The sequence below is a fragment of the Musa acuminata genome, chromosome BXJ2-8, assembly GCF_036884655.1.
Source record: "Musa acuminata AAA Group cultivar baxijiao chromosome BXJ2-8, Cavendish_Baxijiao_AAA, whole genome shotgun sequence".
Classification (NCBI taxonomy): domain Eukaryota; kingdom Viridiplantae; phylum Streptophyta; class Magnoliopsida; order Zingiberales; family Musaceae; genus Musa; species Musa acuminata.
The window spans coordinates 52,509,353-52,522,500 of NC_088345.1; the positions used below are offsets into that span (position 1 = coordinate 52,509,353).

Genomic DNA, 13,148 nt, shown 5'->3' on the forward strand with positions numbered 1-13,148 from the left:
GCATGCGAAGATGAAGCTTACACTGAACTCCTTATAGGAAATGATATTATGAATTTATTATAATTGTTTTCTCTTTCTTACTTACATCTTTAAAACTAGTTCAAATGGTCTAATTAGTGAATCGAATTGGCCGGATTGTTGATTTTTTTTTTATCTGAATAAACTGTGACTCGTATACTAATCCAAAATCTAATTCATATGATACAAGAATCATGAGTATGTGTTTAGGAAATTCTCATGAAAAGAAAAAGTATTATTACAGTAAGAACAAAGAATAAATGCATTTACATCAACATGCCATAGATGAGAGGGAAGTTGACTTATTGACTTCATCATTCACTTTGAAATTGAAAGGTTTAAATTGAGGATATTGATCTATTTTGTCTTTTTCACATCTTCACCTTCTACTTATGTTTGAACAAAACAACTCCACATAAGCTTCAAAACTCTACGTTTCACCTAAAAATTTAAATTATTTGATGCCTCATATTTATCATTATTTTTTAGAGTATTAATGCCAATTTATACAAAAAAATTTCAACAATATAAGTATTATTCAATTTGGAAAGAAGTAATAAAAAATTAGTACTCCAATATCCATAATCATTTTTATCAATTTTTTGATTCCTTATATGTATCAATATTTTTTCAAGGAGTATTAGTGTCAATTTTAGATTGAGATTAAGTATAATAATACTTATATACAAATTGTAATGGGAAAACACAGAAATAAGTAACTTTGGAGGTATATACAAATTGCATCAAATTTGTGCTTTGACCGATTTGCCCAATTACGGTCGAGGCCTCAGAGCGGTTCCACCGACCGGTCCGGTTTAAACCATGGCGTATTTGGGGGTCGAACCGTGTTCGGACACGAGCCGTGGGGTCCGGTTCGGGTTAAATATGATGGATTTGTGCTATATTTATGAGTTGGGCCGAGTTCGTACACGAACTCCGACCCGACATCTGCCCCTAAAGGCGGAACTTTTGGTGAGCCGCCTCAGCCTCCCCTCTCGATCTCGTCAGCTGGAAGCGGAGCTCCAAGTGGGTCTACGACCATGAACACAGATTCATGGTTGCTTGTGATTCCACAAGTTCTCCATTGCACACCCCTTTGGTGCAAGGTGACAGAAAACGACCATGAACACAGATTCAGACCTTCTCCCTTTCTTCCTTACGTTACAACATCAGAGCCCAACACCGCTATTAAGCACGGATGTTCTATACTACTACTAACCGGGCGTGTGTCTTCTTCACATCCTGCTGCTGTGTACATCACTTTGGAACCCAAGACAGTGATCTCAGAAGGCCATCTGGTCCCAAAAGGGAGATATCTCCTCGAAGACCGGCAACCTCTTGGACTTGGAGGGTGTCCAACCTTCTTCCATGATGTCCAAACTCTGCAGCATTTCCTCCCCTAACCTCCTCGTCATCTCCGAGACGGAGATCGACTGATCGATCTCGGCCAACAACTTCTTCGCCCGTTGTAGCGCCTTGCGATCGACGGCAGCAGCGGTGGCGCTGGAGAAGCCTAGGTCCAGAACGGTGGTGACGATGGAGCGAGCCTCGTCGTAGCGGCCTTGATTGATGAGGCAGACGCCGAGGTTGCAGCCGTTGTTGGCATTGGGTTCGATCATCTGCGCCTTGCGGTACACCGCCTCCGCCGCCATGTAGTTGGCTTGCTGCATGTATGCCCATCCTAAGTTACCCTGTCAAGTGGATCGGGAAACAGACACCGAAATCATGCACGTGAGGTAAAGCCGAGATCCCATCGACGGAAGCCCATTCTAACAATGGCACACCGCTGCTGCGGTCGATCGCAAACGACCAATATATACTGGAAGGCAGGGATAAGGTAGCAGTGAAATAGAGGAGAGAGAGAGAGAGAGTGAGAGAGAGAGAGAGAGAGAGAGAGTATACCAGGAGACGAGCAGTCTCTTGTTTGATGGAAACCTGGAACTTTTTGCCATGGGAGCGTGCCGTCTTCGTCGTCTTCCCATTGAAGGCCTTCCCCATGTATATCATCCGCAGCTTCTGCTTCAACATCACTATCTGCTCCTCCACTCTCCCACATTTCTGCCCACCAAAAGCTCCATCGATATCTATCTCACACAAGAAGAAAGGAAGGAGTGTTCTCTCTCTCTCTCTCTCTCTCTCTTGGTGTGCAAAGTTGGTGATGGGTACCTTGTAGAGATCGATGAGAAGGTTGTCAAGGGAATCCTGGGAGTGGTTAGAGCAGAGGTGCCGGAAGGACTTGATGGCTTCCACAGCTTCCTCCGTCCGGTCCTGCCGCTTCATCACCACCGCCATGTCCTTCAGTGCGCTGTCCACCCTGTCCCTCTCGTTGATGGCCTTCCAAAACCACAGGATCGACCCCTCCAAGTCTTTCTCCACCAGCTGAACCAGTTCATGCATGTTTACTACCCCATTAGAAAGAAGGGAGCTTCTACTGCATATGTGCAGGTTCTACTTACATGGTTTTGGTCATCCTCAAACAACTAGTAATCATATGGAAGCGCCCATTTGTGTCATTGACTTTAAGATATATAAGATGCAGATAGTGTGTCTCTTGGTCCTCCTGTACCCATTTTTCATTGCCCAGTTTAAGCTTCTCTAATCTTGCAACTTGAACAGAAGTAATCTGAGAGTTCTCTAGCAAAAAATGCACATTCTGTCTTCCTACCTCCAACTTCTATATTTACATGCATGGCAAAAAGCGTTGAAATAGATACATCCTTCAGGGAAAGAATTACCAGATGATGCATACAACACAAACCGGACTGGAAGGATCCGAGTATGATGCATGACAAGATCTTGGTAAACAAATGTTCAACTAATACTAACATAATAAATCACTTATTTGAAATCGAATCTGCATAACTTCTCCAAAAAATCAAAGAAAAAAAAAAGGAAAAGACTTTGGCTTCCAACCCAATTTTTAACAAATAACCTTACCCACAAAATTCAAAAACATTATTCACCAACATATATGTATGCATAAATCCTTAGCAAAAGAAGAAACCAGTCTTTCGAAAAGGCATCGGTGACAAACAACGGATGAAGATTATAGTACGTACAAACCTAGAGCTCTCTCTCTCTCTCTCTAGCTATATATGTGTGTGTGTGGATCAAAAGATTTTGCTGAAAGCCTAAAAGAAGAAGAGAGCAATGTATTCGTCAATCTAACTACTGTTTTGGATACCGAGGAGAAGAAGTAAAGGTTTTCTTGGGTACCTGGAGATGCTTTGCTCGAACGTACGGCCCCTCGCCTGCCGGAATCTTATGCACGACGTGGAAGGACATCTCCTCACTGCCGGCAACTTCCATTCTGCCCTCTCCTCCTGAGACGATGTCGGATTAGGTAGATCAGTAGGCTGTTTCAAGTGGGAAGCCACTTTCCGAATCAGTTATAGGGCTTCCGGACGCACGCATGTGGACGGAAGGCAGTCCTGGTTCACTGCCGTACCTCGGATTAAGTCCAGGGAGGATGTTTCGGAGCCATGACTCTATTTACCACGCGCAAGCGTCCACACTCTGTCCGGCGCCATGCGGGCTAATTGCGTGTCCAGAGTTCCTTATAGACTCCGTTGGGGCAGATAAAATCATCTCGAATCATCGTCGCGACTCTCGACACGACACCTGCCACCTTTCCAATACACATTTGCCAAGCACCACAAGTCAGTACCATTTTTTGATATCAATGCCTCTGTTGGTCAATTTACTTCGAGAAAAATTACATATTAACCGTTGCAAAACTAAGATACAGCATATACATCCTCTTTGACGATACTTCCTAAAAGACATTGCCATAACTTTTCTAAAGAATAATGAGCTAATTAAAAAAATAGCAGAAACTTGAAACTCAATTCTCAGATGTCTAAACCAATCAACCAGCTTGAGTTCCACAATCCATAGTGCATGTGCAGCTTGGACGGGAAACTTATCTGCTCAAATTAGATAGAGGAGGAAGCAAAACTAATGCTTGTTTTCCATGCAGAATCAGAATTTTCAGATACAATAGCCGGAATTGATGCAAGTGTATGAACAAAGAGGAATGGAGCAGATTACTCCACAATTCTCTAGTAACTCCACAATTCAATTATGGGAAACAAAAATCTAACTTGGGAAGCCAACATAAGCATACAACTGAGAAAACATACGAACACTTTTCTTACCATCTCTTGCATAACCACAACTCAGTAGTTTAAGTGCTAAACAAGTCTGATTAATTAACCTAGCATGGAAGTAATCCAAGACCACCATCAGGGTACTAGACTTGGTTCCCTCTCCCAGGGCCATCCACCAACCTTCCTCGTCCACGTCCATAACCTCTCCCACCAGCCCTTCCACCACCTCCTCTCCCTCCATATCCTCCACCTGTCACATTTTAGAGTTAGCCAAGTCAAGAATAGATGTTCGAGTATAATTTAAAATGAAATTCCTATTTCAACAAGGTAGGCTGTCAGCTGCAATGCTGGTGAACAAGAACCATCAGTTGAGTGAAATGGAGTGCAAGAACCATCAGGTTAGTAACTTAAAATCGGGAAAAAGTATCTTTATACGACAGCAGAATGTAGATTCAACCTTTTAACCTAAATAATTGTCTTTAAGCACTGCAACTACCCTGGTTAACCAACCTTCACCGATCAAGCAAAACAATCTACCAAATGGTTATTATCAACTGAAGTACTAATTCAACAATCTTCGAGTCGGCTAATTAAAAGTTTAGACGAGGCTAGTTGGATCAAAACTCTGCAAAAGCCCTAGGTGATTATAGACAAATTATAGGATTTGACCAAAGGCCTAGGCAAATCACAGGCCAGAATCTAGAAGTTATCATAAAAGTAATACAAGTAATATATATATATATATATATATATATATATATATACATATATATATATATACATATATATACATATATGTGTGTGTGTGTGTATGTGTTAGGATATTAAATGCAATTTTTTTAATAATTCATTAAGTCCAGATGACAAATGAAACATCACAAGCAGTCGTCCTGCTTTAACTTTTCAATATAAATGACATAAGGAGTTGTTAACATCCATTATTTCATATTAGAAATCATAACTAAAATACTACGAGTTAGATTTTAACATTGCTATCATGGACTAGTTAATCTTGGGCATATTTTTCCCCTTCCTTCCTTTCTTTTCACATTTGCTAAGAAGTATTCTTTCTCCATAGAAAGATATTACTGAGAGGCTTGGGTTAGTCTTTAAATTATTTGTTGGCGATGCACCAGTCATGTCCATCTTCAGATAGACAGGAACCCGTTTCCATTTTCACATCTGGAAGATTCCATATACAGACACAGACGTGATAGACACATTTGTCCAGTGAAATCCTGAACCACTTTCTGGAAACAGATCTGGATGGAAATTGCCTCACCCACGTTTACCATTAGAACTTTAAAGCTTGTAACATGATGGCTAATACAATTACAAGATTTACAAGTGCAGTAGTTGATCTTAGATACACTCAAGCACAAACGAGTAATAACTCAATAAGATTGCAATTGTTGAGTAAGCTTTAGGTGTGCACAACAAGTACTCTGTAAAGCAGAAACAGTATAAGAGATGGCTAGATGAGAATACCTCGATAGTTCCAGCTACCTCTATTGCGTCCACCACCGCGGCCCCAGTTAGAGTGCCATCCACCATTATCTATCATGCAAAAAATCCATCAAATAAATTAAACACATTTTTTCTAGGTGCAATGTCATATGAAACTACCTACCATGTTCATGAGTGTATCCACCATATCCTCCTTGATTATAACCATATCTGCCTTGGTTATATCCATATCCACCTTGATTATAGCCATATCCTCCTTGGTAGTTGCCATATCCACCTTGATTGGTGTCATATTCAGCAAACCCACTGTATCCTCCTCTTCCCCAACCCCTTCCTCTTCCTCTGCCTCTAGCTCTACCACGTCCTCGTACATATGAATCTTTAACAAGCATTGAAAAGGTAAATTAAAAAGTCAATTTTTCATACATTACAAACCAAGACACATACCTTCATTAAGTTGACCTTGTGCTTGTTTTGGTTGAAACTGCTGTTGCTGCTGAGACTGCTGGGACTGTTGATATCTCTGCGGGCGCTTTGGCTGCTCGACATGTAAGGGAACTTGAAACCTACCAATGGAAGTAAGAAAATCAATGATGAAAAAGCAATTAGTTCAACATGTGAAACACCTTCCTAACAATGGAGTAGGTTATATTCAAAATGCAGCATGAGAAGCAACAAACAAATACCCAGGGGAATTCTTGTTTAGCTCTCTGGTTGACAATGATATTGAAATCATTGAAACATGGCGTGTCGTCTCCAAACTGCACAAAGCATTAGATAAAAGTTAAAGATAGTCATCTAAAATCTCTAAAAAATCATATAAAGTTTATCAAATGTGCAACAGAAATAGAAAGAGACTTAACGGTACAAGACCCTCTTCAATAGGTTCCCACACATCAGTGATACTGACCGAACTGATTGCAGTATCTTGATATAATCCAGGAAACCTTTTCTGCACTCAAAATGTATAGGAACTGATGGCTAATATCACTTTAAGAAATTAAAAAGAAGGAAACAAAATGTTTTAAAAGCCAACCTTTATGATTTCAGCAATTGCCACAGCTTTGCTGATTGCCTGTCCCATTGCCTTTAAGACAATTTCTCTACCACGTCTTTCCTGGATGAAGCAGAGTAACACATGGCCACCAAAGTGAAGTTAATTTTTTTAACCGATAAACAGCAACAAAAAAATGAAAAAAATCCAGTGGCGAATAGGAAAATAAGCATAAGACAAAAGGCGCATAGAATTATAGAGTATATATCTTTCTGAATGAAATAATTCACATTTTGTTGAATAAAACATAAAATAATACAAAATATTTTATTTTGTTTTTTTTTTATTGCAGTGCAAACATACCACTAAGGCAGTCTATCCTTGCTTAGACTCAATAGCAGATGTTAACAACCAGCATAATCAGATTCAGACATAATGCTAAACCAAGAAAAAAAAACATCATGTCGACTAGTCATCAATGTTAAATAGTGATCTACCTTATGAGCAACCAAGAAGAACCTTTTATTAAAAAAAATACTATGAAAATTGCAGTTTCCAAAGAAAGAGTTTATAGGCAATGCACAACTATGAACAGCAAAATAGCAACCTAGCAGATCCAACTATATTTTTGAAGAGTCCTCTCTCAAAGGGTAACAAAATTCACAGAGAAAATGTAGGCATATCTGGGTGCTAGTATAAATCCAACAAATCAAACATACTTCAGTTTATGTATAACATTGATTCTTAAGTTCTTGTAATCTCTTACAGATCCATTTATGAAATATGCATCACCATAATTATAAGACATTAAAAATACTTATATTGTTGTGATGTTTCCCATGATAGAAAGACTCAGGTGATATATGTTTATATTTTCATTTGATTAGGTACATTGTTTTATTTTTACGGACTAAGAACTAATGTATGTGAAACTTTCGTAATTTTCCTAAAAATCATGGTCAGACAGCATACGCAGATGAGTCTATAGTTACCATTCAAATAAACCATCAGCCTATTTGAACCTTAAATTATCTAAAACTATGACATTTCTGATTAAAGTTGCATAGTATATACAACTTTATCTGGTAAGAATGGAGAGAACATATGAACCTACTATATCATAGTTACATCTTCCGAAGCTCATGTCAAGAATGTACTATTATAACATCTAGCAATTAACCGTATATCACAACCTGAACCTTGTTAAATCATATACTCTCCACATGGCATAGCAAGGAAGAATTTATACACTTCAGACTACTTTTTCAGAGCATAAATGCAAGAACAACTATAGGAAAGAGTTTCCTTTTTTTTGTTGGCAAAAGAACACAAGCCTGAATTCATAGATGGTTAAACCAATATAATAAATTTTCAGTATTGGCCTTGTTAGGCAATAAATAAACAACAGAAGTTGTTGCTCCCAACTGTTCTCTTTTAGAAGGAAGTGGTGGAACCCTATCTAAATGATTCATGAAGGGTCTTGGCTTTCTGACTTTGTGGTTCAGCTAAGTAATCCTTTCCAGTCATTTAGCCTTGCTGAAGGCAATTTCACTGGATGATCCAAGATCAAACATGTCCTTTAATATTATTCCTATCAAATCTTGCTAGAAGTTCAGCAATATTTGATATATTTTATGGATTACTCTAGATAATTAGGTAAGAAGTTGCAGGCACCATTAGCCTTGAATGGCATGCTTAGGACTTGTCTACTTTTCTTATAAAATAATATAGTTTAGTACAGTTAGTTACTCTCTCCTTTCTTTTTCTTTCTTGACATAACTATTCTCCTGTGAATTGGGAAATAACCCTAACAGGCAGGTCACATCTTATTACAATCTCAACCAACTTATAGTAAAATAGAAGTCCTCTTAATCATTTCAAAAAAATTCAAGTCCCACACCACAACCTGCATCAGGCTACCAGATTGATCCAAATCCTCCGTTCATAACTGAATCCAAAACCCATCTAAATCCTGTGAAGCTTGATTAAGATTTAGGAGTGATTTAGGTGTTTCTTATGATAAGAAAGTCAGATACTTCTCAGACACTACTAGATTGGCTATACACATCTATTATTCATTGTTAAATAGTGATGGCACTATGATAAGAAAATTTAAGAAAAGAAGAGGATACTAAACATGCCCAACAAAAAAAACAAACATTGGTTGAAAATATATCACAAACAATGACAAGATACTGCTAAAAGAAGGTTGCAAGTATACAAGTCAACGATCAAAAGGAAGAAAGCAAGAAATTTTCCTGTTCTAGCAGCCAAGTCAACATGGGCAATCTTTTACAACAATACTTACTTTACCTTAATGAAAGAACCTGTCATATATTTGCTGAAGGTATCCAAGAGATCTATGCATGGCATTTGCATTTAAGGTTTCAAGATAAAACAGAAGCCCTCTGATCCAACAGAATCATATACACAATTTTAAGAAAAATCAGTTTGTGTATATATTTCCGTCATCAGTTACATGGTTGAATCACCTTCAATTCTCAATAATCATCCCAAAACCATTGGACATTTTCCAATGGCTCTTAAGATGCGAGCATTCCTTCACTAACATCAGAAGCTTCATCGACTCTAGTCTACGCGTTTAGAAAATGGCCCCGCACGATTAGACGAAATATAACAAGCATCACCAACATAAAACACTAGAACGAATAAAATGAGAAGACATTCAAAAGGCATAACACTGCCGACCGGCCACTAATCTCAAGTGCCAGTCACGAAATAGCACAGGCGGCTATGTGAAATCGAAGAGATCAGACAAGAAGAAAATCACCAAGAACAAGGGATCCGTACCTGAAGAAGGCTCGTTGCGTAGCTCACGTAGTTGCGGATGACGCCTTGGCTAGTGATTCGGATCTCGTTCTCGTTGATGGCCGACTCGGGCCGCGGCTTCTCCACTTTCTGGTATCTGTCCATGGCTCACGGATCGCTCCTCCGGCGAAGAGAGGCGGAGCCAAGCAGCTGGATGGGGGTTAGGGTTTTGAGGAGGCGGGGGAGGGTTCTCCTCTGGTTCAAGAATCTCTGTACATATAACCAATAAATAAAAGAAGCTACCGAGAAGAGTTGGTGTCGCCGAGGAGGCCGTAAAAGCACGCGGACCAAATTAATTAGGACGCCAATCGGGCGCGAGATTAGAAATTAGGGCACGATTATGTCCTGTTGGCTTCCGTGTTTTCATGTAAACCCATGGATTAGTTTGTGCTACCAAAATAAACATAAATGACCACTTGCATATTAATCCTAGACAAATTAAATGACTAATGAACATTCCCTCGTCAAAGTTGCTGCATGAAATTGCAACATCACTGTCTCTACCGTAACGAGGCAATTATTTCATTGGCATTATGACATTTATAATGAGGTAATGAACTATCACCCATCAGCTTTTTTTTTTCTTTTTTTTCTAAACCATCCCTTTATAAATTAGTACGGTCATTTTTATCTTAAAAGAATATTTTAAGATTTTATTTTTTTATCACTTTCACGAAAATATCTCTCTGTCATCGTTCTTTCTCTCGATGGTCGAAGCAAATTTATCGTCTCCTTCTTTACCCTCCGCCTATTGATCCCTTTATCTTGTATAGAGGTCACATTACTCCGTACTCTCACCATGAGACTCTATAACTTCGTCTTTCCTCCCATCGTAAGATCTCGTAAATTTAATTTATGTCATCTTTTGTGTGGTATCGTTCACTTTTGTCATCTTTATTTCTTACTTTTATCGTAAGACCCTAATATCTCTAACAAAAAAGAAAACAAAATGATAAGCGGAAAAAAAAAGGTGGCAAAAAAGAATGAGAAGAGAGGGAGGAGACAAAAGGCCAGATAAAGCATTCTTGATGGGATGGAGCTATGATGGGAAAGGATGACGATTGTGTGTCAATATCTAGAGTCGCTAGGGAAAGTCAGGGTGAAAGCAATGGTGCTAAACCAAGAGTGAGAGATCACAAATGAGACCGATAACGATCACCAATAATTAAGGTATTAATTTTTATAATAATCATCAATAAATTAGTATTAATTCATTATACACAAATATATTCTCGATAGATATATCTATATATATTAGTATAATATTTTATAGTACCCAAATCTTATAGTTGCGAGAGTATCATATAACTTTTTGACACACAAAAGTTTACAAGCAAGGAATAAGCATTTTTTTCTTCTAAACAAAAAAGTTTAGAAAAAAAATGTTAATAATCAAACAACTAAACAAGTAAATAAAAAAATAATAATTTAGCAAAAATAAGACTTCTTATTGTCCCGATAATAACAAGTATGTCATCATGAAATCCTTATCGAATTTTTTCGCTAAAGATAGTAATTTTCTCGTTCTCAATATTGAATTAAGTCATTAACATGCTATTGATAAAATGCATCATATAATGACAAACAAGGAAGCAAAAAATATCTGTCTAATCTACAAAACCATATAAAACAAGTTACATTAATAATAAAAATAAAAAAAGGAATTAGATCTGATTAGATCCGACGGTTGTAAGAGAGGCTGAGATGATCGGCCCCCACACCGTAACGGGTCACTTGGAAAATCCGATGTGGCACGATACATCGTAACGGGCCCCACGCCACCACCACCATCCCCACTTTGTTCGGTCACCCTTTCTTTACCGCTTCCTGGGATAGAATTGCCGCGAGGCGACCGTTCCATCCCTCGCAACGATCGATCGTTATTCTACAGCCCTGCGAGATATCGCCATGGCGTTGGAGATCGAATTCCCCCTATCTCTGTTTCCCACAGCAACGGAGGAGGAGATGATGGGATGAAATCCTAGGCAGTTTCGAGGAAATCTTTTACTTGAATTCAAGAGGAGGAGGAGGAGCGAGGGATTTGGAAGAAAAAAGAGGCGGCAAACGAGTAGGGTTGGGATTCATGGAGGGGGGAGGACGATAGGATGAGACGAGAGGCAGGGAATGGATAGAGGGTGCGAACAATGCGGCTAGGATGATATCCTAGACAGTTTCGAGGTAACATTGTTCTTCATTCTCGGAAAAGGGAGGAGGAGAGGATGAACGGCAGGGGGTGGGAGAGGGTGAGGATGGCGCGGCTGGGCGGGGAGGCCGCGGTGGTGGGGACGAGGAGGAGAGAGGTAGCGGACTTCCGGCAGGTGTCGTCGCAGACCGTGCGGCTCGGTCGTGTCCAGCCCCAGCATCCCAGCCACCGCACCATATACTGCAACGACTCCGACGCTAACTCCATTGCCAGATTTAAGGTTGGAGGACCCTTCCCTGGCTCTAGTTCATCTTTTTTGCTTTTATCATTCTCATGTATAATCGCTTTGCTTGGACTTTTGCTGAATGGGCAATTTAGATATCTTGTGATCATTTCGTGGTACAAAAAGCTTAGGTTTAGACGTTGAAATGAATTGCAGTTACTATATCTTAGTATTTGAATGACTGCAGAGACTCGAATGGTGTTCTATGTAGTGTGCAGTAATGGAATTTTACCTTTCCTGTCATGGACAGAAATCAAAGATTCTTGAGTTAATCGATAAGCAATAGATCTATTAATGAATTCCCATTTAATTGGACATTAGAGCATGGCTCAGACTCCATTAGAGACTCTGCCTTAATTTCAAGCAGGTAAACATAGCTATTCATCCTTATAAACATTCTATATTTTGGCCAGCCTTCCTATTTAATAACCCAAAAAGCTAGTCAAGCTAATAGAAATAAAGGACAATGGTGCTGTAGGCAGGATTCTTACAAGAGTATTGCAGTGGCTTTTTAACCTTACCAATTCCACTTGGAAGCCAACTTTCCTAGATAAAAGAGCATTATTAGGGCTTAGCGTCTATGTGAAAAAATGGTTTGGCTGAGACAATACTAGGGGAATGCCATAGTGATGTATTTCTTTTCTAGCCCTCCTAGGGTCTCAACTTCTTCATTTAAAGGTGATTTGAATAGGATGAATATCAGATGAATGGTAGGACTGTTGTCTTTATTTTATAGTCTGCCCGTCGACTACATAGGCTGATTAATTCCTATTTGAGGAATGGTTGAGACTGGTAAACCTAGGTGCGGTGCTGACACGAAATTATATTTGATTTCTTTCATCAATGGGTACATTTTACTGATACTCTATTCTATTATTACTACCAAACACCTTTTCTCTGGTTGTTAGGATTGTGATTTTATTTATGATCAGTTTAATTTTAGGATTGGAATAGAACTGAACCAGGAACATAGAATTCTATCAAAGCTGTTGATAAACAAGAAATATATATTTCTGGATTGATGGTATATTAAAAAAGAACAATCAAAGTAAGTAAAAAAGCCTAATATTTATACAAGTTTGATGTTTTACCCTTGGTTGTACTAGATTCGTCAGTGAATAAGTAACTGATGTTGCCGAATGGAGTTAACCAATTGTGTTCGATTTGAAGATCTGGTTGTTGGTCGCTTCCTTTTTTCATGGTTGTATGTTTATAAAGATGCCACGATTACCTTTTAGACCACTAAAGCAAGTTTAGATGCCAAGGAAAAGCACTTGCCATTCGTTGGTTAACATGTTGGTTAAC

The 13,148-nt window shown here is 39.0% G+C and overlaps 3 protein-coding genes across 7 annotated transcripts in view; 1 reads left to right on the top strand and 2 right to left on the bottom strand.

The window, feature by feature from the left end:
- Nucleotides 1-1,136: 1,136 nt before the first annotated feature.
- On the bottom strand, nt 1,137-3,833 carry LOC103995744 (protein SULFUR DEFICIENCY-INDUCED 1). Of its 2 annotated transcripts, none has more exons than XM_065122985.1 (5): nt 3,467-3,833; nt 3,235-3,341; nt 2,185-2,397; nt 1,921-2,076; nt 1,137-1,709 (listed from the first exon to the last, which is right to left on the bottom strand). In XM_065122985.1, the coding sequence occupies exons 2-5, from the start codon at nt 3,325-3,327 to the stop codon at nt 1,302-1,304; spliced, it is 870 nt and encodes a 289-aa protein (XP_064979057.1). In that variant the 5' UTR covers nt 3,328-3,341; nt 3,467-3,833; the 3' UTR covers nt 1,137-1,301. The 2 variants fall into 2 exon arrangements, with proteins under 2 accessions (XP_064979057.1, XP_064979059.1); XM_065122987.1 differs by having other exon boundaries at nt 1,137-1,682; nt 3,235-3,374.
- Nucleotides 3,834-3,966: 133 nt separating this feature from the next.
- Nucleotides 3,967-9,718, bottom strand: LOC135620223 (uncharacterized). Its single transcript, XM_065122984.1, has 8 exons — nt 9,400-9,718; nt 6,631-6,711; nt 6,458-6,546; nt 6,281-6,355; nt 6,042-6,160; nt 5,758-5,973; nt 5,616-5,684; nt 3,967-4,377 (listed from the first exon to the last, which is right to left on the bottom strand). The coding sequence occupies exons 1-8, from the start codon at nt 9,520-9,522 to the stop codon at nt 4,271-4,273; spliced, it is 879 nt and encodes a 292-aa protein (XP_064979056.1). The 5' UTR covers nt 9,523-9,718; the 3' UTR covers nt 3,967-4,270.
- A 1,521-nt stretch (nt 9,719-11,239) lies between these two features.
- LOC135620224 (phospholipid-transporting ATPase 3-like) overlaps nt 11,240-13,148 on the top strand; it is a 26,408-nt gene continuing 24,499 nt past the window's right edge. For all 4 annotated transcript variants that reach the window (XM_065122988.1, XM_065122990.1, XM_065122989.1 and 1 more), the window contains exon 1: nt 11,240-11,840. In XM_065122988.1, the coding sequence (XP_064979060.1) occupies nt 11,637-11,840 (204 nt within the window). In that variant the 5' untranslated portion in view covers nt 11,240-11,636. The remainder of the gene's footprint in view (nt 11,841-13,148) is intronic.

Coding starts and splice junctions, on each gene's coding strand:
- LOC103995744 (XM_065122985.1), bottom strand. CDS start 3,327: ATGGAAGTTGCCGGCAGTGAGGAGATGTCCTTCCACGTCGTGCATAAG. Junction 2,077..2,184: donor TTCTCATCGATCTCTACAAG/GTACCCATCACC, acceptor TTTGGTGGGCAG/AAATGTGGGAGAGTGGAGGA. Junction 1,710..1,920: donor AAGAGACTGCTCGTCTCCTG/GTATACTCTCTC, acceptor TCCACTTGACAG/GGTAACTTAGGATGGGCATA.
- LOC135620223 (XM_065122984.1), bottom strand. CDS start 9,522: ATGGACAGATACCAGAAAGTGGAGAAGCCGCGGCCCGAGTCGGCCATC. Junction 6,161..6,280: donor CTAAACAAGAATTCCCCTGG/GTATTTGTTTGT, acceptor TTCCATTGGTAG/GTTTCAAGTTCCCTTACATG. Junction 5,685..5,757: donor TGGATACACTCATGAACATG/GTAGGTAGTTTC, acceptor TTTGCATGATAG/ATAATGGTGGATGGCACTCT.